Source organism: Argiope bruennichi, chromosome 5 (assembly GCF_947563725.1).
Source record: "Argiope bruennichi chromosome 5, qqArgBrue1.1, whole genome shotgun sequence".
Taxonomy (NCBI): domain Eukaryota; kingdom Metazoa; phylum Arthropoda; class Arachnida; order Araneae; family Araneidae; genus Argiope; species Argiope bruennichi.
In genome coordinates this window covers 39,410,865-39,424,868 of record NC_079155.1, presented here as the reverse complement: position 1 = coordinate 39,424,868, position 14,004 = coordinate 39,410,865, and the positions used below count along the sequence as shown (strand labels likewise).

Sequence of the window (14,004 nt, the reverse complement as noted above, 5' to 3'; positions counted from 1 at the left end):
TTTAGATCCTTTTTGGGCAACACGATTATGGCAGAAATTAATTCAAGAAGCTTTGCTAAAAGTTAAAGTTTGTAAGCAAAGACATTTTTTAAAAAACTATGATGAAGTTTTTAATGGGGAAGACTTAGTGAATAGTGTTTTCCAGTTTTTGAAGGAATGTAAATCTGAACTGGATGTAGATAGAGGAGTGTAAAAATTTCTCAGGAAAAGCTGCCTTCGCTGCCGTCATTGAACTACAGGACGCTGCTTTTCTATTGAAAGTTTAAATCTGGCAACAGTAATCATTCAATTGTAAACACAGCTTCAAAAAAATAATAATGGAGGAAGACGGAGGGAGTTTTGAATCGTTGTCAACGATTCAGCCAAATATTCGTCGCCTAGGTAAATATATGAAGAAAATTTTGATTTTTCTTTGTACATTTTTTCTTAAGTAAATGAATTTTAGAATGTGTAATTATCTTACATCATCTTTTTAGTTAGTTACTATAATGGAACTAACGGTTTTTTTTAAAGGGAACGGGTTTTTTTTCTTCTTTATTTTGTGTCAGTGGAAAAACAAAAGGGGTAGAAGGAAACCTTATGCATATCAATTGTAATAAAGTTAGTGTTTTGAAAATGTTTTAACTATTAATAATTATTGAATTATTTGAAAATTTTCTCGGAATTTTTGCACTTTCGTTTCATCGAAAGATGAGCTCGTCAACAAAGTGTTCCCGAACATCATTGAAAATCACAAATGGTTGTGTAAGCGAGCAATTTTGGCGGCTAAGAACAAAGATGTGGATGACTTAAACTTCGTAATTGGGAATCAAATCGTTGGTACTTTGCATTCATTCAAATCTATTGACTGTGTAAAAAACCAAGATGAAGTCACCAACTATCCATCTGAATTTTTAAACTCCTTGGATGTGCCTGCCTTACCACCGCACAATTTACAGCTGAAGGTTGGCTCAGTGGTCATGATGCTTCGAAACCTAAACCAACCAAAACTATCCAATGGAACGCATTTGGGGATAAAAAAAACGGATGATCAATGTGATTCACGTGACTATACTCAAAGGGAAATTCGAAGATAGAGTTCTCATTCCGAGGATTCCCATGATCCCAAGCGATGTGCCCTTAGAGTTTAAACGAATTCAATTTCCAATTCGTGTTGCATTCGCGATGACGATTAACAATCACAAGGCCAATCGTTTAGTGTTTGTGGTCTTAATCTAGAAAACCCATGTTTTTCTCATGGTCAATTATATGTGGCATGTTCATGTGTTGGTAAGTCATCCGATTTATTTGTACTTGCTCCTGATAACGAAACAAAAAAATGTTGTATATCAGAAGGTGCTTGACTTGAGAGAATAAACCCGATTGTATATATAGACTGAATAAAGAAAAAATATTTTTGACAAGCTATTTTAATACTTATTTTTGTAGTTTTATTGAATTTTTTTCCTTATATTATTATAACAAATCAAATATGATTAAAATTGGAACAGCCATTTTGAGTTATAAAGTGCAACTAAACTGTTCATTGATTGTTAGGTGTATGAAGTTCGCCAGGTCATCTGGTATGGTATATTTTTAACGTTTTTCAGAGGGTTTATTAAAAAAATTATACTTAGTCATCTTAAACATTTGATAGTACATGTATGTTCTTATTACCTTTAAAGAATTGAATGGTTTTATAGAAGAATATTTCATATATGAGTAGTATTGATTAACACTATTTATAATTAAAATTATATTTAGGTTCAAATCATTTTTTGATAAGAATGAGTAGTTTGTTTTAAAAGTAAATTAATTTTAATTCTTTTGTTAATTTTCTATAATTTTACTTTCTTTTTAGATCCTTTTTGGGCAACACGATTATGGCAGAAATTAATTCAAGAAGCTTTGCTAAAAGTTAAAGTTTGTAAGCAAAGACATTTTTTAAAAAACTATGATGAAGTTTTTAATGGGGAAGACTTAGTGAATAGTGTTTTCCAGTTTTTGAAGGAATGTAAATCTGAACTGGATGTAGATAGAATTAATAGATCAAATGCCTCAAAAGTAAGTTCTTTTCTTAATTAAAAGTATTTTTTATATAGTTTTTATAAACTAACGTTTATCTTTAACAAATAGTTTTACATTAAATTTGATATTTTATGCTTTGGATAAATTAGTATATAGATCTATTAAAATAAAGATATTTGATTTGAAATAATGATTTAAACTGGCTTGGCGATTACTTATCATTAAAAAGATAAGGAACATCAGAAAACTAAATATCAATGATCTTTTTCTTGTTATGCAATAAATGTAATTGCATGCCATCTAACTGTAGACTTTCTGACACTGTGCACTGCAATCATCTTAATTTTTGCTTCTATAATTTGTGCAAATTATTCCAAAATTAGAGTTGTTGTGATGTGTTTGACATGTATTGGGAAGTATGAATTGCCTTTAGTATGCATAATTTATGTATATATAAAAATTAACATAGAAAAGGTTTTATTATGAAAAATACTGATTTATTTTATTAAAATACCAGTGATTTAAGTGAAAATATTTAAAAAAAGTTGTTTATTGCTGAAGACTTGTGAAATGATTTTTTTTTTTTAATCAAAGGTATGTCAAGTTTTAATGGACAAAAAATTCTTTGAAAGTGTTGTTCCCAAAGGAAATCAGAAATTTGAAGATAGTTCTTCCAAGTTTTATCGATTTATTCCAGATCAAATTACAGAAGAAATTGTGTCCAAAGGAGATGAAATCAAAGAAAAAAGGTTTTTTCCTCGCCATTTCTTTTTCTAAATTTTTAATTTAACTCAGATTGTTTTTTTTTTTTAAGTAATTTTTTCGAACTTGAGTCTTGAAATTTTTTACATTTGGGAGAAATAATATCCTTCTTTGATATTTTTAGTTGATTCCTTAGTTATTAATTTATATTCTGATTTTGTATGCCTGGTATTGCTTGGTTAGAAATTTAAGGGGGATTTCAAGATTCAATTATATTTGTTGAACTTTTCTACATCTGCAGTTAATTCAAAGTTCTTCCTTATTAACGAAGTTGTGAAATGTTATTTAAAAAACCTGTATTCTCAAAGAAAACTTCTATATACTCTGAAGGGGGGGGGAATGTAAACGGAATCAAGAAATAGTCATCAAGCAAAGTTTAATTGTGCATGAAAATAATATTGTCAGATGAGTAATCACTATGATTTATTTATGGAAATTGATGACCATACTTTTCAAATTTATTATCTCACAAAAATAAGTTTTGCCTCATCTTAAAACTCAATAGATTATCTTTTTATCTAATTTATTTTTAATACATTTTTTTAAATATGATACCCAATTTGTAACAATTTTTATTATTAAATTCCATCTTATCCATTTTCATATTTTACTAAAAAAATTTATGTATTATACTTTTTATTATATAAATGTTTATATTATATCCCCCCCCCCCTAATTTTTAAAGCATTGAAATGAAATTGCAACATAATAAATGAGTGATAAATACTTTTAAACTGGTTACTATTTATGGATATTTGACTGTACCTGCTACCTAATATGATATAAACATGATACTTTCAATAATTCTTAGAGGCTAATATGTTTATAGTTTACAAAATTGTAATATATATCATTTCTTCAACAAGTAATATTTAAATTTTTTGAATTTCATAAGTTTATCTTTCTATGTAAAGATTAGTGTTCTTGAATATTGTGTAGTTATGGGACTTCCCATTTGCATTTTTTAATGCTGAAATTGTAGCAAAGATTAATCAGATGAATTTTGTTAATATTTTCTTCCAGCTTTATTTCTATTTTGTATTTGACGTTTCTTTTCTAGAGATTTCATCATTTTTGGTTGATTCTTTCCAGCAGATTTCATTCATTCTCTCTTCATCAGATCGATTAATTTTCTATCATCAATTTATTGTTTATTTATTCATAATTATTTTACTTCTTAATGTTTGGTAGAATTTATTATTTTATAAAATATAGCTTTATTTTTTGTTTTAAGGCTGTGCTGTATTTTTAATTCCTTTCTGATAGTGGTTATTATTTGCTCCAAATTAATCTTAGTAATAATTTTTCATTTGAATGTTCATAGAAAAGATTCCAATGTAAAGAAACAAAAAAAAAAAAAAAAAAAAAAAGAAAGAAAGAAACCCCCAATAAATTCAGAATTTTATATGCACTGTGGAAAGAGACATATGTAACATTATCGATAATTCTCAGTTATTAAGAAGGCATTGGGTTGGACACATTTACCAACAGCATGCAAGGTAAGAAGCCTTCATCTTGGTTAGGATGCATGGTGGGCAGTCTGTCAATTGTACTTTTTAAATATGCCAGGTTGTCACATTTCAAACTGTAAAACATTAAAAGAAGGAAAAATAAAAAATATTTTAATTCAAATACATCAATTGATATTACTCAGTTCCAACCCAATGAGAAACAACATATTTAAATTCCAAGGAGAATAATTTCATTCCACTTGTATTCCAAAGAGAATAATTTCACAATAAAATTTGAATTCAAATGAAAATAAATTAGCTCAATTCCATCGCCAGTTGCACTACAAAATAAGAAAAATGGTTTTTAAAAAATGAAAAACAGTTAGAAAATAAAGTGCACTCTTGAAATGAGTACTATGGTAAATGGTACTATAAAATTCTAATGCAGGTCACAAAGATAATTAAATCAAATTGAAAATGAGTCAAAATTCTATGAAAATGCAATTTAACATTACAAGTGGGAGCATTAAAATGGAATCGTAAACAAATCATAAAATGGAAACACTGAAATGGAATCGTAAAATATGTAGCGTAATGTGTGTTGCTTTTGTGTCTAATGAATAGATCTGTTTTTTAATAATATTTTGTTTATATGTCACAGATCTAACCTCTATATAATTATATAAAAATGTGCATGTATTTGAATGTTATATTGTCAAAATTTCACAGCAATCGACGAACTTTCAGAGATTTGAGATTTTGAACAAATGAACATTTATATTTTTATTTATATAGATATATCTTGTATTCTGCCAGTGTGCGCAAGATTTTCAACTCAAACTTTCATTTGTTAATCTGTGACAAGCCAATGCATATGAGATTTTTTACTTCAACTTTTGTTAATTAATCTATAACAAACATTCTGAGTTATAATTAACTGGATAGCAGAATTATTAGTGTCTCATTAAGCTCATTTTTAAGTGAAGAAAGAAATGTCATTTCAAAATAATTATCATTTATCTTAAATTTTAGCAAGAAAAGTTTGAGCTTAATTAACTTTATTTCAAAGTTATATGCATAATTAAAACATTAACATCATTTTAATTATGCTTAAATTTAATTGTTTATTTTTCTTTGATTTTTTTTTATTACATATTTCTGCTTTCAATTTTGTTATAAAAATTTGTTGTATTTTTCTTTTAGTTTAACTGCATTTATAAGTGAACATATAACATTATACATATAAATGGAAGCACTTGCTCTAATAGAAAAGTGATCTGAAAGGCTGTTTTCTATTAGAGATGAAGCCAGCAAAGTTTATACAATATATAGCAACCAATAGATTAAAAATTATCTTTTTGCTACTGAAGCTTGTCAAATTTGATTGAGCATCAATTTTTTAAATATATTATTTTATGGGATTTTTAGTCTTTTAATATTTTTTATTATGATGATCACAAGTGCCCACATTTTTTTTTATCCCTTGATTAGAATTGCTTCTACATAATTTAGCATTTCATTTTGGAATATTTAACAACAGAAACTAATAGAATTTCATTGCTTTATATATTTTATGATTACTTATATTCATCAAAGTTATTATTATTTTTTTTTAGATCTTTAGTTGTAGAGGAAGAAAAAGAAAATGTTTTTGCTTCTCCTTGCAATCTTAATTCTACATTTACTCCAGATACTAAGTTCAGCTCAAAAAGACGCTCTGTTCGATTAAAGACTCCACTTTTGAGAGTTAGAGATACAAAACCTAGTCCTGTGCGTTTCTCTAGAAGAAATGCTCGAGATCCCGATGAGGAAGGTAATTTAAATTTTATGCTTTCCATAATCAATGGTTCAGTTACTCAGAATGGGCTTAATTTTCAATAATTTTATGTTATTTATAAAAATTTAAGATTAAAACAAAAATTAGATAGAACTTTTTATTATGTATTGATAATTGAATATGTAAGAAATAAATAAAATTTTGAGGATTTTGTGATTCTTTGATGATTTGATGTATTCTATTTAATACTGAATTTCTGTTACATCTCTTTAAATTATGTGATTCAAACTTTTGTTAGATCTGTTGTATATTTTTCTGTTAAAAACATTAAATAATTAAAAAGATTTTATTGTGAAGATTAGTGATGCCCGAAGAGTAATAAGTTTTTTTTTGCTCTCAGTCCTTATTAGTGTCAATTGTAATTGATGTATAGCATTATTTTTTAATCCTTTCATTAGATTTGGCTCTAAGAAATGACAAAATTACAATGTTTTACTTTTATTGAGTTTCTTAATACCATAGTATTTATATTTCGCTTGACACATACACTTTTCTTCATATTTAAAAATGATTAGAAGCATTTAAATTTAATAATTGAATTTTTTTGTTGAAAAAATATGCTTTGGTTTTATATAACTATAAAAATACTTCTAACCCCCTCCCCCCCAGTGAGCATGCAGAAATAAAAATTAGTTTGCCAAAATTCCTCTTCTGTGATTTTATTACTTGTTAATAATATTTTTTAATGAATTTTATTTAATTGAGAAATTAAACTGATGAACTAGATAGGTTTTTTTTTTTAAATTTTGTTTGATTATTGTAAAATAAAAAGTATATGATAGTTTATATACTTTCATTATTACAGATGAAAATAAATCATAGTTATTGTTTAAATTACTTAAAGAAATTATTATTCACATTTTCAGTTTCAGTATTAATTCTTTACCATAAACGTGTGCCCATCTACTTTATAATTATGAAAACAATGGTAATGCAAATTTTAGCTTTGTAGCATAGAAATCACTTCATTTACTTTCACTGCACTTTTAAATTTGTAAAAAATGCTCAAATCTAGTTTTTGCTGTTCACAGTAGATTGAATGTATATTGAAATGAAAATTATTATGTTGCAGCTATGCTAAAGAATGCCGATTAATTATTAAAATTTTAAAGATTATGAATTTTTTGCTATTTGCTTAGAAGTTGTTGTCATAATGTCTTGTACCAGAAAATTTAATAAGCAAAAAGTGGTAACATATTAGAAGAAAAAGAATATGACAGGTTCAAATTCTGTTTAAATCATGTACATTTTGAAAAGTCATTTAGATTAAATCATATCACTTTTTGGGGATTTCAATTTGATGTTCAGTTATAGAAATTGGTAATGAATTTTATAAAATGGTTTTGATTGCATGCATTTCTATCACTGAATTTTATTGATTAATCTTAATGGTAATTAAAATCAGTTAATTTTCCTTTTTAGCTATTTTGAGTTTAAGAGACACAGCTCTGGCCATTCTTCTGCAGCTGGTAGAAGTTCCAATGCTAGAAAGTTTGCTATCAGTTCCATTTGATTTGCCAGAACTGGCTGAAGCACCACAGCCGTTTATATTTGAGAATGATTTTACTCCCCGTAAAATAAAACCAACCAAAATAGATTACAGAGGTCCAGTTGCTGACTTACCTTGGGTGAAGGCATCTTCTTTGTGCTTAGATGGTCGTTATCCAGCTGGAATCACTGGACTTTGGTCTCTTCAGGCTTGCAAAGTTCTTTGCTATAAATCAGTTGTCGAGCGTTTCTCTTGCTCTGCTGAATCTCTTATTCCTGGGGAATATTTTTCTATTTGTATACCCATAGTACAGATGCTAAAAGCTGAACAAAGGAAACGAGCTCTGTATGCTTTGCAGCTGCTGATTTTGCATTTACCTTGGAAGAGACGTAAACAGTTGCAACACTTACTTCAATTCTTGCACTTGGTTGTGGATGACATTTTTGTCAGCGTTGATAAAATGGTAATAAACTTTTGTGTGTGTGTTTTTTTTAATACTTTTCTATAATTTTTTTATATTTTAATTCTTAATTTATCTTTTTTTTTCTTTCATTTTTATTGATGGGTTTTTTAAAAAATAAACTTTTTTCCATGCTGCCTTCTCCTATTGTTGTTTTAAGGTCATGAATTTTCTTGATATTGAAGTCATAATCTTTTTTAAGATTGTCATTAGTGAAATACAGGTTAAAAGAAAACCTTCAAAGACTGCTATACATAAATTTGATAACATTAAAATCTATATTATACTTCATTTTAATGAAATTCATGAAAGCTTCATTTAATAGATTATTAAGTTCAATTTAATGAAAGAAGCAAAACACAGTAAGAAATGAAGTAATTTTCATATCTTTCCATGCAAATCTAAATTCTGATTTCTAAAAATTGTAAGAACTTTTAATTAGTTATTGACAAACATGTTTTAATAAGAGTGTAAGAAAAAAAATCATTTAAGACATTATAATATTATATATGTTTTTAGTCTTCTATGTGGATATGTGATTGCCTTTTACTAAGGAAAATTTTTCTAAAACAATATTCTTAAAAGATATTGATTAATGGAGTTAAGGAAAAGATGAAATAAAAACATTCCCAACACTTTAAAACCATTTTAAAAATAGTAGATTTCAGTTCAGAACTATATATTTATTAGCATTATATAAGCCTAATGTTGAAAATCTCTTGCTGCACTTGTGTTATTAAGACGTTTAAAACCGGCAAGGGTCTTCCCAAAACTTTCTAGCTTTTTCTTTAATAAATCTTTTCTATTATCGCCCATTCTCTGCAAAATATTGTGGATGTTGGATATAGTATGTATGTACAATTGTTTGAAATATTAACTTTTGACATGAATTTAATATTTCTATTGTGTGATCCTTGATGAATTTTTCAATAATTAATCCATGGCATGCCATTAATAGTACACGAAAATCGAATTTGTGTTTTAGACTCGTTTTTCCCAGCTGACTGAAATTAAATTTGATGTAGAACTACAACTATAGTTACATACTAAATTTAATATAATTGGCATTGCATTTTATCATATCTGCATGCTTCTGCAAATATAGACAGTTAATCCCTTATTTGATTTGGCTCAAAATTTGATAACCTTCTACATTATAGAGGTTAAATATGTGTATTGAATTTTATCCATTTAGCTCTCTTTGTTTTGTAATTATCATATTAACTTATATTCAAACAACTGGACAAACAGACTTCCTCTGAATGAATTTTGCTTAAATTTTGATAGAAATATACAAATTAGGGGTTAAGACTATTTACTGTACTTTAAAATGTGACGATAAAAATCTATGTATTTTAAAAATGTGATCAGGAATTTTAATTACTTATAGCTTCCAATAAAGATGAAAACTTAGTTTCCAATCAGCACAATAATTTTAATATATATATTTTTTTATAAATTACGAATATTGATATAAAAAGTGTTTCATCAGACTTATTAATTTATTATGATAAAAAGTGATTTAAAATATATTTTCTTAATTTTATATAAGTAATAAAAATTAGCTGGTTTATTTTGGAAATATATATGTTATATATTTAAAATTCTCCATAGGTCACTAATTATGAAGCTGTACTGCGAGATTTTCTCACTGTGGTATTCAAGCATCCTCTTGTATCAGAAGAAACACAGAAAATTTTGTTTGACTTCCTTCTTTTGAAATCAGAAACAGTTTTCAATATCCCATCATGTTTACAGAAAATAAAAGAATCAGGTATGTTTCTTTTATTTTCTGTAATGTTTTTTCAAGAATGTTTTCTAATATGCTTTTTTAGAATTTCAGTTTATAAGCGATTGGATCTTATTTGCAAATATATTTAATCATTTAAATATTTTATAGTTTTACTTAACTTTAATTTAAATAGAAAAAATATCTACTTAAAATGGTATATAAAATTTTGATGTTGAAAAATTTATGAAAATATTAGAATTAACCTTGACAATTTAATAAACTTTAAAAAAATGTTTTTTTATCTTTTAGTCATCAATAATTTTCAGGATATGCATTCAGACGAAAGAAATATTCCTTAAACAATTTGTTTTCTAAGACATGGTCTAGATGTACTTTCTTATCTTTTCTCTTAAGAATTTTGAAAAATGCATAATTGTATTTTCTTTGTTGCTACTAAGGAACAGGTTTTATATTGTAACAATCTACTTTTAAATTATTTTGGCTTTCTGACTGATGGTATTATATGTAATTATTAATGTGGTGCAATTAACCACAAATAATGTTTAAAAAAATTGAATTTAAAGCAATAAATTTTTGCTTCATCTTTTGATTACATCTTCATTTTTGTATCATCATCAGCTTTGCTTCTGCAAGAGATTTTTACTTACATTGTTATTGGCTCCCTTAAGTTCATTACATAATATTCTCACTAATTAAAAGTAGCTTCGTTTTCTTAGATTATGCAGATTTTTTTGAGGGCCCAATATTTCTGATTTTTTGTGTGCTGATCATAGATGCAATACAGAAAAATTTGTGTTTAAAGTGACCGAGTGATTCATGCTTCTTGATGCCACTTTGTTGATTTCATGCTTATTACATTATACTCAAACATTTTAGAATGGGTATAGAGACACATTTACTCATAAAAAAAGAGAAAAAAGGACAAAGTTAAACCTAATAAGATTTATGACTTATTCATCAGTGACTTGATATTTATTTAAACTTGTGTGTTAAGTAGTAATTGATTTTGCATGATAATTTTAGTACTTCTTTGTATTCTTTTTGTGTTTTATATTTTTCCTTCTTCAAATAGTTTATTAAGATATCAGGTGCTATGATTCAAAATTGAAAGAAAATGTGGAAATTGTCTAAACAAATGAAAAATTTTTAAATCATCACTATATGAAAAGATAGAAATTTTTTTTGTTTCAGCATTCAATGAAGTTTGAAAATTAAAATATTTTGAAAGAGAAAACAATAGAAATTCTTTTAAGCTGAGGAATTGGGAATTCTCATCTTCAAATGGTTAGATAGATCATTTTGACGAGGCACATTTTATCCTACAAATTTTTAACGAGAGTCTGCTTCAATCGATTCTGAGACCATCCAAACTTGAATGGGGAGAAGATTATCGTCCTTGGTACAGCAATATTCTGGCAAAGACTTTATCAATGCTGACAAGACTGGAATTTTTTACGGTCATCTTACTGATATGACTTTTGCAATAAAGGGTGAAAGCTGTCACAGTAGGAAACTATTGAAACTACTATTGATTGTTTTGCTATACCCTAATATAGACGGGAGCACAAAGGAAACATTATTATTGCTGGAAAATCCCTTCCCCCCCCCCCAAAAAAAAAGAAAAAGAAAAGGTGTTTTATGAATTTGAAGAGCTTTCCTACTGAATATGCGTTAAACGAACAAAAAAGGGGAGAGAAAAAAACATCAGGTGACAAGATCATTTTTTGACATTACTTTTGCAAACTGGTTTGGAAAACGATTTTTTGCAAACATTCACTGAAGCCTAAGATTTTTTTATTTGTTTAATGGTCAATGCACAACTCATATTGTAGATTTAAAGTTATAAAATATATGAATGAAATTTTCGTCTGTCAGTTGTGCAAATAAAGCTCAGCCATATGATTTCTATTTGAAGTGCACTACCAAAATCAACTTCTACAAAATAGTCTGAAAAGTGTAGAATCTAGAAGGAAGAAAAAAATCAGTAAATGTTCTAGAAGCCTTTTATATGATTTTTTTCAACATAAAAGAGAGTTGGTGGAATTTAAAGTTCTTTTGTAAAAAGTAGTTTCCCAGAAATCAGGGGTAAAAATTTGAGAAGGAAAATTCTAATGAAAAGGAATACCCCCCTCCCCCAATTTCAGATGATTTTGAAGATTAAGCAACGCTTATGGTATAAACGTCTTTACATCGGAGATTCTGATTTTAAGTGATTTAATAAAAGCAAAATCGAATAGTTTGGGCGATGATCAAAATGATATTGAAGGACGTTGAATTCCCTCTATGAAAAAAGTTTTTCAATCTTTGAAATTAGTGAGTGCTTGAGGCAAGAGAAAAATATGCAAAAACTCATATGTATTGAGTAAATATGCATATATATTACGTTTGCAATGTAACTGGGGGAAGAAAAACAAGATGCAAAGTAAAAAAGAAAAAAAAAAAAACTGATTTCTTTTAAAAAACAGATATTAGAGGCGACGTTAGCAAAGGAATAATTGTCCCGCTGTCAGCCAGAGAGTGAGAGTTTCGTCGGCAAAAATTTTTCACTATTTCAGAATGGTTGTGGAGAACTGGACATTAACGAATATGATAATTTAAAAACCATTTTAAAGTTAATATATTGTCAACAACCGAAATATCCAAATAAGATTTAAGCGATTTGACTACATTTGGCAATATAACCGATAAGATGATAGGGAATTAAGATGACATATTTTGTCGATAGTTTTTGGTCGGCCCACGAGGAGCTCAATCCGATGGATGGTGACGATATTAAATTCGCAGATTTTCCACAGAAAAGGTCAGAATCTGAATTAAAAAAAAGCTAAATAATACTCAATTTTCTTTAATTAAATATGAAATGAATTATTAGGAGTTATGTTGAAAGCAAATTACAGAAATTGTGCTTGCCTCCTTGTTGGATTTCCACATCGGCCAACTTCTTCCCCCATCTCTAGCTGGTGTCCAAATCAGCCTAACAATATTGTGGAGAAAGAAATAAAAGTTATGAAACCTAAATTAATTTTTATTTCAGTGTCATACTCCGATTAATCATTTTCTGACATCTAATTTTTTTCTTTTTTCCATCCTTTGAATGACACTAAGTCGAGGTTATACTATATAGTCCGTTGTATTTGCTTGTGCATATTTGTACCATTTTATCTATCTTACATTATTCTTTTTAAGAAATTTGTTATTAATATAGGAAATATTATGATTAATGTTTCCTTAGGTCTGAAGTTTTGTGAAACAGTCAGTGTTCAAGATTACGAAACAACATCAGTAGAATACACAAAACGAAGTTTGGTTGATCTTGCCTCATCTGTTGCTGATAGTACTGAGATAAAACTTGCTGATAAGAAGTTATGGTTTAAAAAATTGAAGAAACATCATCACAATGCTTATGAATCATGCAATTTTGATGATTAAAATAACATTCCATTTTATTGATTTGTAACAAAATTCAATTGTTTCACATGTATTTATGCTCTATTTTGTAGGTTTTAGTTGTATTTTTAAATACTTTTAAGAAAGTGTGTCATTTATTTTCTTGTGCCAATTACTTTTTCAACTTTTATTAAATCTATTTTATCTAGTGTCTATTGAAAAGTATTTAATGTTTTATGATATATAAAATCAAGATTTCAATAAATTATTTGTAAATCAGTATCAGTTATTCTGTTTCTGTTACATTTTTTAAAGTTGCAGCACACATCCCAAATTATCATAAACGTGCAATTTCATATTTATTTTTTAAAATTTGATGGCATATAAAAAATGATATTTTGTTTAAACAGTTTTTTTTTTAATGTGAATTACTAATTTAAAATTTCTATTACCTTGATTGTGGTATAGAAAATCATTTGCATGAATTCTGTACAACATTATATAATTAATAAGTGGATCTAAAACTTATATAAATGGAAAAAAAGATGGAAATGCTTTAAAATGTCACTAAAATTCTTATTTATCAGTAGTTGAAGTCAGAATAAAATTACTTTTTAATTTAGTATATTTATCATAAAAAAATAACTTATTTTTTTAAAAAAATAAAATCTAAAGTCTTAGATTTTATGAAGTGTGAGTTTTGCTTAAAATCATTTTGCTTGTATAAAAATTACAAATTTATTTAGAACTATTTAAAAACCAAGCTTTTTTTTTTTTTTTGGAGATATTCAGGGGTGTTTGTGCTCCGGGGAAACCCCGGAATTCCGGGGATTTTGAACTTCGATCCCCGGAATTTCC

General features: G+C 27.3%; 1 protein-coding gene across 1 annotated transcript; it reads left to right on the top strand.

Moving 5' to 3' along the window:
- The first annotated feature begins 262 nt into the window (after positions 1–262).
- On the top strand, positions 263–13,355 carry LOC129969140 (DEP domain-containing protein 7-like). The gene is made up of 7 exons (XM_056083564.1): positions 263–381; positions 1,841–2,043; positions 2,602–2,756; positions 5,837–6,033; positions 7,480–8,009; positions 9,621–9,780; positions 12,992–13,355. The coding sequence occupies exons 1-7, from the start codon at positions 318–320 to the stop codon at positions 13,186–13,188; spliced, it is 1,506 nt and encodes a 501-aa protein (XP_055939539.1). The 5' UTR covers positions 263–317; the 3' UTR covers positions 13,189–13,355.
- Positions 13,356–14,004: the final 649 nt, after the last annotated feature.

What these genes read in the sequence shown, in the direction of transcription:
- LOC129969140 (XM_056083564.1), top strand. Translation starts at nt 318, where the DNA reads ATGGAGGAAGACGGAGGGAGTTTTGAATCGTTGTCAACGATTCAGCCA. An exon ending in GCCAAATATTCGTCGCCTAG is followed by an intron (nt 382 to 1,840) that starts GTAAATATATGA and finishes CTTTCTTTTTAG; the next exon opens with ATCCTTTTTGGGCAACACGA. An exon ending in ACAGAAAATAAAAGAATCAG is followed by an intron (nt 9,781 to 12,991) that starts GTATGTTTCTTT and finishes ATGTTTCCTTAG; the next exon opens with GTCTGAAGTTTTGTGAAACA.